Source organism: Etheostoma cragini, chromosome 13, assembly GCF_013103735.1.
Source record: "Etheostoma cragini isolate CJK2018 chromosome 13, CSU_Ecrag_1.0, whole genome shotgun sequence".
NCBI lineage: Eukaryota > Metazoa > Chordata > Actinopteri > Perciformes > Percidae > Etheostoma > Etheostoma cragini.
This window is the reverse complement of record NC_048419.1, coordinates 10,826,145-10,840,551: the sequence shown is the minus strand read 5'-3', so window position 1 is coordinate 10,840,551 and position 14,407 is coordinate 10,826,145. Positions and strand designations below refer to the sequence as shown.

The 14,407-nt window shown below is 39.3% G+C and overlaps 1 protein-coding gene across 8 annotated transcripts in view; it reads right to left on the bottom strand.

Moving 5' to 3' along the window:
- Positions 1 to 4,372: 4,372 nt before the first annotated feature.
- Positions 4,373 to 14,407, bottom strand: part of mink1 (misshapen-like kinase 1) — a 32,389-nt gene continuing 22,354 nt past the window's right edge. For all 8 annotated transcript variants that reach the window (XM_034891020.1, XM_034891023.1, XM_034891024.1 and 5 more), the window contains 10 exons: positions 13,694 to 13,810; positions 13,303 to 13,414; positions 12,851 to 13,000; positions 12,148 to 12,291; positions 11,318 to 11,452; positions 11,082 to 11,182; positions 10,810 to 10,959; positions 10,572 to 10,731; positions 10,323 to 10,462; positions 4,373 to 10,219 (listed from right to left, as the gene is read on the bottom strand). In XM_034891020.1, coding sequence (XP_034746911.1) covers positions 10,136 to 10,219; positions 10,323 to 10,462; positions 10,572 to 10,731; positions 10,810 to 10,959; positions 11,082 to 11,182; positions 11,318 to 11,452; positions 12,148 to 12,291; positions 12,851 to 13,000; positions 13,303 to 13,414; positions 13,694 to 13,810 — 1,293 coding nt within the window. In that variant the 3' untranslated portion in view covers positions 4,373 to 10,135. The remainder of the gene's footprint in view (positions 10,220 to 10,322; positions 10,463 to 10,571; positions 10,732 to 10,809; positions 10,960 to 11,081; positions 11,183 to 11,317; positions 11,453 to 12,147; positions 12,292 to 12,850; positions 13,001 to 13,302; positions 13,415 to 13,693; positions 13,811 to 14,407) is intronic.

Sequence of the window (14,407 nt, the reverse complement as noted above, 5' to 3'; positions counted from 1 at the left end):
CCCCCCCCCCCCACACACACACACACACAATACATCTGCTCTTAAGTTTTTTGTTTTATTCTTCTTTTTTACACTTATTTTATTCATGTTCTCCCTGTGTGCCTCAGATACACTCTAAGGATTATTAATAGACAATATTGATACAATTAAATTAACAAAAAAAGATCTGAGATTCAAAAGGTGGGTGAAAAAAAATAAAAGCATTACTGTATAAGACATCTTAATAAAGCAGGAGCCAGTATTCATACCTTGACTTTGTCAATGTGTTATCTGGACATTACGATGGTGTAATTGTACATAATATTAATAAATAATAGCCTCTCCTGCCACTTGTTGTGTATTTATTTTAATGTATTCACTTGGAAAGTCATTAACTCAAATAAGGGTGCATTCAGGTGCAGTTTGACTTATAAATGGTTGTTTGGGTACTGAATGGCTACACATACATTGACCTATGAATAAATTACCAATGGTATAGTTTTTAAATAGCATACAGTGAGGAAAATCTGTATTTGAACACCCTGCTATTTTGCAAGTTCTCTCACTTAGAAATCATGGAGGGGTCTAATATTGTCATTGTAGGTGCATGAAGAAAATCCAGAAATCACAATGTATGATTTTTTAACTATTTATTTGCATGATACAGCTACAAATAAGTATTTGAACACCTGAGAAAATCATTGTTAATATTTGGTACAGTAGCCTTTGTTTGCAATTCCAGAGGTCAAACGTTTCCTGTAGTTTTTAACCAGGTTTGCACACACTACAGAAGGGATTTTGGCCCACTCCTCCACACAGATCTTCTCTAGATCAGTCAGGTTTCTGGCCTGTCGCTGAGAAACACGGAGTTTGGGCTCCCTCCAAAGGTTCTCTATTGGGTTTAGGTCTGGAGACTGGCTAGGCCACGCCAGAACCTTGATATGCTTCTTCCAGAGCCCCTCCTTGGCTCTCCTGGCTGTGTGCTTCGGGTCATTGTCATGATGGAAGACCCAGCCTCGACCCATCTTCAATGCTCTAACTGACGGAAGGAGGTTGTTCCCCAAAATCTTGCAATACATGGCCCTGGTCATCCTCTCCTTAATACAGTCCCCCTGTCCCGTGTGCAGAAAAACACCCCCAAAGCATGATGCTAACCCCCCCCCCCATGCTTCACAGTAGGGATGGTGTTCTTGGGATAGTTCTCAATATTCTTCTTCCTCCAAACACGGTTAGTGGAATTATGACCAAAAAGTTCTATTTTGGTCTCATCTGACCGCATGACTTTCTCCCATGACTCCTCTGGATAATCCAAATGGTCATTGGCAAACTTAAGACGGGCCTTGACATGTGTTCTGGTTTAAGCAGGGGAACCTGCCGTGCCATGAATGATTTAAATTCTTTGGAGCATCGTTGCTCACACTGTGCTTACACACAAAACAACCAAAACAAAAATGTACAAACTAATAAATACACACAATATTTACATACTCTAAACAGAACAATATAGAGGCATGAGTGAACAAAGAGATCAATAAAAATTATTTAAATATGGAGCATAGTGCAAGGATACTGGGATAAATAGTATTATGTTATTATATTACAATATGAACATTATGGACACTTCTGAAATAGAAAATGAGAATGATGAATGAATAACAAATAAGAGAGATGTGAGAATGGGAATGATGAGTAAATAGCAAATAAGTGAGATATGAGAATGATGAATAAATAGTAAATAATAAGTGAGGTATGAGAATGATGAATAATACTAAATAAGTAGAATAATAAGTGGAACCAGTAAACAGGTGCTGTAGAGACAGTGATTACTGAGTTATTGACCAGAATTGAACCTGACACTGACGAAAAGAAGTCAGCTGTTCATCAGAGAGATGGCTTGTGAGTAGAAACTGTTCCTAAATCTGTTGGTTTTGGCGTACAGTGCTCTGTATCGCCTACCAGAGGGGAGAAGCTGGAACAGGTTGTGTCCGGGGTGAGATGGGTCTGCAGTGATGGTTCCTGCCCGTTTCCTGACTCTGGATGTGTATAAGTCATGAACGGAGGGCAGGTTGGCACCGATGATCTTTTCTGCTGTCCTAACTGTCCGTTGTAGTCTGCTCTGGTCCTTTTTGGTGCCAGATCCAAACCAGACAGTGATGGACGTGCAGAGGACAGAGTGGACGATGGCTGTATAGAAGTGGATCAGCAGCTCCTTAGGCAGGTTGAGCTTCCTGAGCTGGCGCAGGAAGTACATCCTCTAATGGGCCTTTTTAATGATGGTGGCTTAGTTGGGCTCCCACTTCAGGTCCTGGGATATACTGGATCCCAGAAACCTGAAGGATTCCACAGCAGACACAGGGCAGTTGAGTATGGTGATGGGGGGGAAGAGTGGGGGGTCTCTTCCCGAAGTCCACGATCATCTCCACAGTCTTGAGCGTGATAAGCTTAAGGTTGTTCTGACTGCACCAGAGAGCCAGCTGATCCACTTCCCGTCTTATTGTATTACCAACATTAACCTTGGAAACGGTGGTCACAGCTCTTTTCAGGTCATTGACCAGCTCCCCCCATGTAGTTCTGGGCTGATTTCTCACCTTTCTTAGGATCATTGAGACCCCACGAGGTGAGATCTTGCATGGAGCCCCAGTCTGAGGGAGATTGACAGTCATGTTTAGCTTCTTCCATTTTCTAATGATTGCTCCAAAAGTGGACCTTTTTTCACCAAGCTGCTTGGCAATTTCCCCGTAGCCCTTTCCAGCCTTGTGGTGGTGGACAATTTTGTCTCTAGTGTCTGTAGTGTTGGAAAGCTCTTTGGTCTTGGCCATGTTAGTAGTTGGATTCTTACTGATTGTATGGGGTGGACAGGTGTCTTTATGCAGCTACCGACCTCAAACAGGTCCATCTAATTTAGGACAATAAATGGAGTGGAGGTACACATTTTGAAGGCAGACTAACAGGTCTTTGAGGGTCAGAATTCTAGCTAATAGCCAGGTATTCAAATACTTATTTGCAGCTGTATCATACAAATAAATAGTTAAAAAAAATCATACATTGTGATTTCTGGATATCTTTTCTAGATTATGTCTGTCACAGTGGACATGCACCTACGATGACAATTTCAGACCCCTCCATGATTTCTAAGTGGGAGAACTTGCAAAATAGCAGAGTGTTCAAATACTTATATTCCTCACTGTAGGTACATTTTAGCAGGTACAAGTTCTAGTTTGATATTCGTATTACAATGACAAGAAAACATTTATCACAAACAATCACTGAACGCAACCCGTGCCTTTAAGAATCTCAGGTGAAATTATGTTCAGTGATTGATTTTCAAAAATAAAAGTAACATGCTTAATTGCATGAAGACCGTTTGTCCTCTAGTGATCTAAAAAAATATCCCAAACAAACCAGTATAATAGCAAGTTGGAAGAACACCAACAAGTAACAGGAGTCCAAGTTGTAGTTTCCCACATTAAACCAAGTATTGTATTTAATCAGAAATATGTGGATAGAACCTTGACTTTCCTAATCACCAATGAAATATTGTCTCAAATATGGGGATAAAAAAACAAGCCATCTGTGCTCAGGTCACAGCAACGTTGTTGAATATCCTTCCCCATCACTACGAATTGTTTAACAGACCAACAGTTTGGGAAAGGGAAGTTTACTTTGTGTGTTTTCTTTATCTGCGGATTAGTTAAACTTAAATGTTTCACACAAGGAGAGATTTAGCTTATTTTTTCGGATTGAAGGTTTTTTACATTCAGCCACCAGAGGATGCTGCAGCTTACTCGGAATCTCAGATTCACAGATTAAAGATGAAACAGGGTTTATTCAATAACAAAAACAGAATCTTTTAGTCAATCATTTTAATCCATTGAATGGCATACCTGTGAATATTAAACTGGGTTTCCTGTGGAGTAGTCTTTTGATTATACACACACACACACACACACAAACTCAGTGACAGGAACAGGTCTAAGCAGAGTTTAGCACCATCATGTGGTTAAACATTGACATGTTTCAGATTTTCACTTCAGTAATTTGTTAAAGGTCCAGCACACCCACGGTAAACCAGTACGTTATCTTAATTATTCTCCCTGGAAAAGTCTTCTGTGTTCACACTGCATGATTGACATCTCCTTCACTTTCCTCTTATCTTTGATGATCCTGATAGGGAAGGAAAAATAACACCTTTTTATTCTTTTATTAGCAATGGAAGTCCAGTGACCTCACGTAATCCCAATTTCTTTACCACCGTCAACTCTAATTCCTTCAAAAAGTATAGATTGAATACATTTCGAGAGTCAAAATGTAGCCCCGAAATGTAAGTAACAGAAATTGAAATCAATAATATAGTGGACATTTTTCAGAATACAAAAAAAAGAAACAAGACTAATGAGATTAAGGTATTTAATTTTTCAAACAATGCTGTATTAAGACATGAATTCATTCAGCACAATCTTTTGAAAGTTTAAATTTGATCAGTCTATGAAATACAATCTGGAGTTAACCTCTCACAGACACAGTAACACAAACGCGCGCACACACACTAAAACATTGCAAAGATGTTTACCGTCTTAAAAAAAGAAAGAAAGTTATTGAAAAACATTAATAGATATTGTAGTTCTGTCCAAAGCTCCATCATTTTAGAGCTCCCCAAGTTTGATCTGCCTCACTCCGAGCTACAGCTGCTAATCCATTCACACGTTATTGATTAGAAATATAAGCTATGAGAGAGGAGTGCCTCAACAGAATATTATCTTTTCATATTAGACTCCTTAAAGGCGGTTTCTGGGACTTCATTATATAGCAAAATAAAAACAAGCATCCCAATAGGTGATTGTGTTAAACTGAGAGAGACGCAGTTATATGAAGTGATTACAAACAAAAGTAAAGTACAGAACAACTTCTGCAACAAGCAACACACAAACCAGCCTACATTCAGTCTGCCAAAGGCCACTGAAGAATTGCTTTCCGTAGGACACACGGACACACACGGACACACACACACACGGTTTAGGTTTGTTCAAATGCTTGTATTGCTTATTAAAAAGAAATGTCGTCTGAGAAGTCTCAAGACTATGCTCTACACCTTTAGCGCACCACCTACAACTCAGTGGTGCCTCTTTCTTTCTGATGCCAAACTTGTTCAGAGCTTAAATGAATTCAGCAAACAACTCTGCTCCTGCTCCTGCTCCGACTGACACTGACTAAGGAGTCGTAAGGGTCCTTTAATGGCTGTTGGTACAAAATAAAATAGCACTTTTAAACCTTAAGGTGCTTTTAGGGAACTCAACGAGCAGAACTACTCTCCTGTGGCACAAACCACAACCCATTATAAGAATTTATGTTGCATTAAATTAGGCTTAATATTTGGAAGTGACTGCCTCAATCTAGTAGATGACATCCTGCATTACACGTAGATATACATCATGTCTGTTTTTAATTGCAATGCTATCCAGAAAAACAACTGTCAGCACAAATCAGACAATAAAGATGACTAAATAAAAATTATGGTATTGTGTTTTGTAATATTTTTAGTTAGACATCATCAAATGAAGTAGTTCGATGTGCCTCACTGAGCTTGTGCACCACAGCAAATTGGTACACAGTTAAGTATTCCAAGTAAATTCTATGTTATGCAACATGAGCTGTGTTTTAAAGGAGAACTCAAACTATTGTACACATCACAGTCTGTTTTAACTTAATTTGTTAGTAAGTGCACTTACTGATGTTACCAGGCAACAGCTGAGATGATGCAAACAAAATGGCACAGGACATGTCTGCTCACCCACTCTCTGTACTTAGTGTTTGGGGAAAACACAAAGAGTACTCCAGCAATTGAAATGCTATAACATGGTTGGACTGCCAATGGATAGTAAAACAAATAAGAAGTATCAAAATCAATGCATAACATCTTTAGTCCCCCCCCCCAAAAAAAAATCTCGGTAAAATCTGATGGCTACATTACCCACAATCCAAGGCAACTGCCGACACTTTGGTCAGAGATTCAGGTGTGTCGTGCTATTAGCGGCTAATTTATACTTGAGCCGCTAGCCTCATGCAGAGATGAGGAGCAGCTAGAGAGATCTGGTAAGTTCACTTCTCTCTTACTCCACACCTCCCAGATTGTTTTCATTTTCAAACTTGTAGTTTTCAGCCCCAACTGCCGCTGACTCAAGTGGAATCACTTGAGGTAATTAATCACAATTCATGCAGCTCCTTTTGGAATCCCAAATGGCTTCATGCAAGCTTTTTCCACATATGCAGTAGTACTCTCTAAGACGTGTGAACAGAATTTGATGTGAGTATCAGTGGAGTTCCCCTTTATGGACTTTCATACCTGGTGACAAAAATGCATGAAACTTAAGTTGTCAAGAAATGATGATTAAGTTGTTGTTTTTGCCTTTATTCTGGAATTGTTATTAATTGATCAATGCACTTTTCCCTTGCTAAATGCTGCCTTTCTCTGATAGCCAAGAGCCAGTAACTTCCTGCAAGGGCCATCACGCCCGTCACATCACCAATGCACCACCTGTGTGATGTTTCCCATCATCGCCTGAGCACATTAACAGCCTGTCAACTCCACACAGGCAATTTACACCAGAGGCCAGATCGAACACCAATCTGTGAGTCACCACAAGTGTCTGAATCAAAGCCACATCTGACTGGTCTGGTAAAAAGAAGACAGATGACCTTATTTGGAAATGCTGCAGTAATTGACAGTCTACATACACACAGCTGTTTCAACAGACCACTTGTTTCACTATAACCAACTACTTAGACGGATTACATACTGACGAGTTTGACGACTGCTGAGTGAATAGGGAAAAACAAACTCCATCTCTCCATTACAATCAATGCTAGCTTTGACCTCTCTACCTTAAAATACATTGTGCTTTGACTAATAGAGCAATACACAGTTTCATATAAATACAAATCTGTCTTATAGATGTACATTCACTTTAATTTCTCAATATAGACCAATTTACATGTTTTATAAAATAGGCTTCTCAGAATATATGAAGCTACTTTCTCCACTACAAGATTACACAACTAACATCATTTAAGAACCAGTTCTTTTCTAATCTTTGCTGCAAGAACCGACATTTTCTGGGCAGACATCTTAAACAAGAGTTGGAATTTGATCCGCCACATGTACTAAGTTTACTCTACAAACATGTTTCACACGTATGGCTTTTCACTCTGCTGGCTCCCACTGTGAGGAGATCCTTTACACGTCACACTGGATTAATTGGACATGTGTTAATTTATTTGTTATTGCATCTTTCTGAATGGATTGTCGCTTTTAGGTAATATTCACAGTGCCAAAAAAGCATTTAAAGTTTACTACAGGATAATCTGGATTTGACTTCAGTGGCACAGGACATAAATCCCCATATTGAGGAAGAAAATATAGTTGTACCTTTTCTTCATGAGATTTCAAGCAAGAGACAAGTGTGTGTGTGCGCGTGGGGGGAGGGGGTCCTTATATCTCTCACCGTCCCAAATCCAAGGCACTGCTTTAACTGTAAACATGCCAGATTGATAAAAAAAATTATGATTTGACCATAAAAAGCATAAGTGCCAGAATTCCTGGTGGACTGTAATTGTGACATCTGAAATGTAAGTCATGGCACATGACAGATATTCAAGAGTAAAAACACATTTGATAAAAATGGGAACACAACTTTGATAATGTACAATATACTCTATTTTAATGGCTTACATGCACACCAAGTATCTGTTAAAGATATATTTGTAAATGTGTGTTTACTGAAGTAAAAGTGCTTTCCATGCCCATTTATGGTTTGTTTTATGGTCTCATCATAAAATTAACGATCTATTCATATACTCTTTGATTAAACTCTCTGCCCTAAACATATACTGCATTCTTAATAGCTTTCCTTTTGCCTTTATGAAATATATCTTCTCAGCAACTTTTAGCAGACTACCCCATTGATTACTAGCCAATATTCCTTTCATAATAACCAAACGCTTTTTATACCTACAGTTTCGCACAAAGAAATACATTTGCGCTCTTTTAAGAAGAACATGCCAGCTTCTATTCATAAGCATGTGAACTAACAACTCCATGCTGAGAAGACGCATACTTCTTCTGAGTAAAGAAAAAAAAAAACTTGACTTTAAAAATGTCCAGCTGTAAAGCACTAAACAAAAAGCTTGATTCATGTGTTGACATACCCATTGCCGACTGATAATCACCAAGCTACTTCCTGATAACACTATCTCATACTTCTACTGTATTGCCTGGTGTATGAGAACAAACACAAACAAACACACACACACAAACTTTCTCCCTTATGTAGTTCCCTAAACAAAGCAGGCAATTAATTTATAGTCAAGATCTATAGAAAATGCCAAACAGCTAGCAAGTCAGCTAGCTTTTTGAATGTATATTAGAGAAAGGAACATTGGTTAAAGATCTGCAGGACGAGGAAATTCTTTATAGTTGCCATGTAAGCAATATTTCATTTGGCCTGGATTTATACCCCCCTTGCAGAATTTGCTGTGAACTTTGGCAGAGTGTATAGATAAAAATATATTAAGTCATATATTAAGTCTCATGTGGTTCAGCCGTCCTCTCCAAAGTGCCTGATGAGATGGAGTCCTCTGGGGTATTGCAGAGTCGCCCTACATAAAAGCTTTCTACTGGCCTAAGACAATTTATGAACTGTACCACACTAAGACCTGTTCTACTGCAATCCCCTGAACAAACACTCACACAAAAAAGATCCACACTAACAAAATAGTCTAAGAACTGAAATATAATACAGCGGAGTAGATCACTGTGGTAGTAGGGTGAAAGAACCACAAAAATGATCTCCCTTAATCACTGTAATCTCAGTGACACCCCCCTTTCAGGTTTCTCCAATGTGACATAACTCGTGCCCTCTCTCTCTCCTCTAAAAGGTGTCATTGTACTCCTTAACACTACCACCCAAATATACAAACCCCCCACCTTTTTAAACAAAGACTCCACAGAATAGCATATATTGCAATATAATGGCAATATAATTACAGTGAAATTAAGAATACCAGTAGGCTAATATCAATGCAGAAGCACTACATATAAATACCATTTTTTTGTATTTTGTAAATCTATGAAAACAGAAAAGTTTAGATACAAGCCTGATGAGTCAAATAATAAATTCACCTAAACCATAGAAGAAGAAAAAAGGCAAAGCAGGAGATTTCACATTACTGATTCTGAGTACTGCACATTTACGAGACTTCTGATTGGGTTCTTTTTTTGTGTAATTTATTAATTTTTAAAATGAAATCTAGTTTTGCTTTTCAAGCATTCAAGGCTTACTTGCTGTGATTAAGAGTTGCAACAGCATTTGCCATTCAGGTTGGAAAAAGTTAGTGAAAGCCGGACTTCAGGTTACTGTCTACTATACATAAACAAAAAAATACTTCAACAAGCTACTTTGTCCTGACTGTAATGTCTCTTTGTAATATTTTTTGTACTACATCCTTCCGTTAAGCCTCCCTGAAATTGTGAGCGCTCCAAAACATTGGGGGTTCACAAGCCACTGGAGATGGGCGTTCCAGCATTTTATTATTTGACGTCCATGTGTGCAACACACCAAATGGAGGCTATATTAGAGGCCTGCAAATGATTCAGATCTAAGTGTAAGGTGCTACCTATTTACAGCTTCATTTCAACATACAGTATTGGTGAATAATGCCTTCTTCAAAACGTACTTTAGAACCACACAGGAATGTGTTTTTTAAAACATACTTTACAATTAGGAACTAATCATTTACGACTGAACACAGGTCCACCAAGTAAAGGAAATCAAGACAAGAATATTTACAGTACAAATCCATACACTGTAGATGGTATTAACATTTGATTCCAGAGATAATGTTATCATGGAGCCTCTGTAGAAATGATGGAGTGTTTGTGTAAGCTGGAATAGATTGAAAGAAAAAACTGTGTGTGTGTGTGTGTGTGTGTGTGTGTGTGTGTGTGTGTGTGTGTGTGCAGGTGCGTGACTGAGTGAGAGCGAGCTGGAGATAAAGGGAGAGAAGTGTTGACATTTGTGTGCATGCGTTTGAGAGAATTTCGGATGCACTTGCTTCTCTGAACCCTGCTGGGTTCCACACACTGACCAGAGCAGCTGTTCCTTCACCAATTCATGATGCAGTTTCTGTTCAACGTCATGAAGTACACCTGGCTGCTGCCTCCAGACCGCACTGATGCAAAGAACACCTGATGAACAGCACAGACACAAAAGGACATGCATGTCTTCAAACAAACAGCTACTTTTAGTGACCTTACTGTCCCACACTTTAAGCATTTGCAGCTTTCCCACCTTGTCATTTCTCTCACAAAGAAACTTCAGCCTCTGAGCTCTTTTGTGCATGAAGACGCCATCCAGGTGGCCAGTCTCCACAGAACGGATCTCAATGGCCTTTTCTCCCCATCCCATGATCTGGTTTGAGCAGATATGAGCTGCAAGGAAACATGTAACATTATAATGCAAGCAGGTTACAGTTTGTACAGAGGATACATCCACTTTTATAAATGTCCATTTAAGTTTGTTTTCGGATTTAACCCGCACCAACAGAGGTGGGCATCTCGCCCCACTGCAGGACCACGTCCTTGATGATGCGTCCGTAGGTGTTGACATAGACGCCCTCATCTTCGTAGCACAGCAGCATCTCCATGCCATCTGAGCTGGGCAGGAAGACAATGGCGTGCGGCATCACCTGGCTTTGGATCTGTTAGGCAGGAAAACAGAAGGAATGAGCTCTTGAAGGTTTCACAAAACACTGCTGTCTGACAGCTGGACAACTCACATGAACTGGGATATAAATATCATAGTTGTTTCCAGAGTCCACGTCGATGGCATGGAAGCCAGCACAAGAACCGTAGATCACCTTCAACCTCTGCCCCTCTTCCACAGTCAGGTCGACCAGGACAGGCCTGTGTGGCAGGTCTGCAAAAGACTGGATAAAAAGGAGTGGAAGGGGTTTGGGAGCAGTGAGTGAGAAGATAATCAACTTGAATGCTCTTCTGGTTGACCGATCTTGCATAACTAATGCAGTTTATAGAAAAGGGGGAGACTTACCTTGAAGGCCATGAATTTGTGATACGGTTTGGGCGCCCAAGCATAGACTTCCACCGCATTCTTCAAAGCAATCACCAGAAACTTTATCCTCTCGTATTTCACTAGATAGAACAACCATAAGGCCATCTGACATCAGATACTTGTAATCAATAATTCACTGTTCCAAATGCATTTATGAGAACTTCTCCAGAGTGAAATAGACAGCAGTGATAAAACAGCCATCAACGGTAACTCACCCACTTTGTAGTGCACGCAGCCCTCCATCTCCCCCACAGTGGTCCAGCCCTGCTTCTTCTCCACCTCAGGGTCATTGTGGAGGATCTTGTTCCTCAGCCAGGCCAGGTAGTAGACACGCACTTTGTTTTTCTTGCCTTAATAGACACCGTGAGATATCACTTACAAAAGGAGGCTAATACCAGTAATGATTTAAATGCATTTAGAGTGAGGTTTAAATCCTATTTCGACCTTATTAAGATTTGCAAACTATACACAGAAGAGCTGGGAGATATATAACCAAAATAAGTTGAATATGAAACTAGATATAGCCTAATATGTAATTTAAATTGTCTTTCCTATGCGGGAACGTGTGTGGGCCCCCTTAATGCTGCATGCAGCTTTGATTTAATTTGTCTGCTTTACAATTACTGACACACAATTCTAAACTTGCATTTTAGCTGTGCAAACATGTTGACAGCATTTTCTGCATATTATTAACACTACTACTGATTGCTATTTGAATGTTATGTGTTAATATCTGATTAAAGCATCATAAATAATCAACAAAATATAAAATTATTGATTAAGTTTATATTAAAACCTATTGGTATTTCCTATTTGTTAAAAAAAAATATTGTGGTATTAGCATTTGTCAACACCTCCAGTCCCTAATACTCAGTGCACAGAAATAAAAGCTTTCCTGCAAAGCAAAATAATCACTCTGAAGGAATTAGCACAATATGCCATCTAGTGTTTGGCATTCCATTAAAGACGGTAGTCTATGCCAAAAGTCCAGACAGCTTTAACCAACTGCAGTGAGAGCAGAATGGTGATGAGCAGCAGTAATGACCTGATATGGTGATGAGCAGGTTGAGGCCCTCCAGGACGTCCATCTGTTGGAACCTGCGGGAGTTGATGAGGGGGTAAACCTTGCCCTGACCACTACGGTCCAGCAGCTTCAGACCGTTCTCTGTGCCCACCAACAGGTTAACACCTGGGGACACACACATGCACAAATTAAGATGATTGTAATTTTTGCAATTCTAGTCACAGCTCAGAGTATTGCCATGTGCTCAAAGTACAGCAAGATAACTTTTATCTCCCAAAAAAGTAATAATAAATATATAAAATAATAAAAAGGTTTTCATGGAAAGCTGCTAGTGAAAAGAGGCTGGAAGAGCAGATTTCTGATAAAATTTGTTGTTAACTTTACGCTTCCTGTGGCTCTGCACGGCTCACTGAGAAAGCGTGTTTGTTGCTCTAGCTGTCTGTATGGTGTCTTGTTGACTTCTGTCTGCATAGTTTAACCTGTACTAATGTCTTGCCGTTTCCTGTCCAAAATCCTCTGGCCAAAAGAAAACAGTTGAAATTAGCCAACTGGCCAACACTGGCACATTTAAAGAAATGTTAAGTAATGGGTGTTGTCCTTCATAAATAAAGAATATGTTTTGAGTCTGTTACCTTCATAATCATATTTTGAGTAATAAATTAGGTTCAGGGATCTAATGTTGCTTGGTGTTTAATCTTTCTTCAAGTATTGAATCTGTTCTCACCCCAGAGCGCAGCACACAGGATCTCAGAGTTGAACCTCTTCTTGTACTTGCGGATCTCAGGTGTGTCATTGGGTGGGCGCGTGTTTGTGGGATTGACATTCACCATGGATCCTTTCCTCACCTCCATCTTAAGCTGCTCAAACCTCAAGCCTAAACAGGGAGGCCGCAATGGAAATGGTTTAATTAAGGAAGGAAAGCACAAACCATGGTACAAAGCTTGAAACTGGACACAAACCTCCCATTCATCTTTTTGTTTTTTCTTCTATTTTTTAAAAAGGTAATTAATGTAAAAGAAAATATTCTCTCAAAAAAACTCAGCACTATTTATTTCCTAACGTTTCTTACTGCACAAGACATGATGTTAAAGGTAAAGGTAGTAAATACTAAGATAGCTTAAGGTTCAAGAATCTCCAAGCAGATGTGGCTGCAGGTCTGAAAAGCTGCAGACTCACCGCTGACGGACATGTTATCCCCTGTACCTCCTGGTGTCTGGTACATGCCCAGATCCACAAAGGTGGTGAAGGAGGATTTGCCAGATGCTTTGACCAAACCTCTGGACTGATACTGGTGGAGCAGAAAGGGTGTATGAGTTTTACAGTGTTGTTTAAGTCATGACATCATGACACAAAGTTAAAAACTGATATTTTTTTTGCCTATGTAGCAATAAAACCACAGTTTAAAGGCCGACATTTATTTTAGATGGTCAATTAACAGACTGAACTGATCGTCATGAAATTTAAAGTATTATGGCTGGACTTCATAGCTGGAATGACGACGGAAAGGGAACACAAAACAATAAATCAGGAATTTAGGACTGATATATTTAGCATCAGTATAACCTACATCATAAACAGAGTCCTTCCCAGGGGAGGAGTGAGTGGCTGAATCAGTAGGGGAGTGGGAGGGCTGCACCACATCTGGCAAGTTAGTGTATCCATTATGGCTCCGCTTCTCTGGGGTCTTTCAGGTAAAATAGAAACAAAAACAGACACGTACAAAGACAGATTTGGATCAAGGATAATCTGCTGCTCCAATTACCAGGATATGACCCGTTATGGTTAACACACCAAAGTAATCATAAGAAGTGAAGACACATTCATGACCCACTTGCTTTAGAAAGTCAAGTTTCTGGGAGAATCAGCCATTAATAGTTATGTTATATTTTTGATGTGCCATGTGCATGCAATGGAAACACAAAAACAACCTTGGTCTAGAGTTCTCTCCTGCTTTCTGTCACTGTCATCTAAATAGTTATCAGACCAGCTCAGCCTTTAGCTGCTGTCCACAACCAAAAGTCATCTTCTGGTTTTGGTTGAACAAGAGTTGGAATGATTTACTGACACATAAGAGAAACAGGCAAAACAAAAAATACACTACACTTTTTGAATGATAATGACAATCTAAAACACTAGTTTTAGACTATGACTATGAAATGACTAAAAAAGATCTATCTGCACATCAGATAAATCTTCAGAACAAAGTATGGAAACTGAAAGGGCCATTTATTACCTATTCTTAGTTTTTGCATACTAATAATATATATATATATATATAATT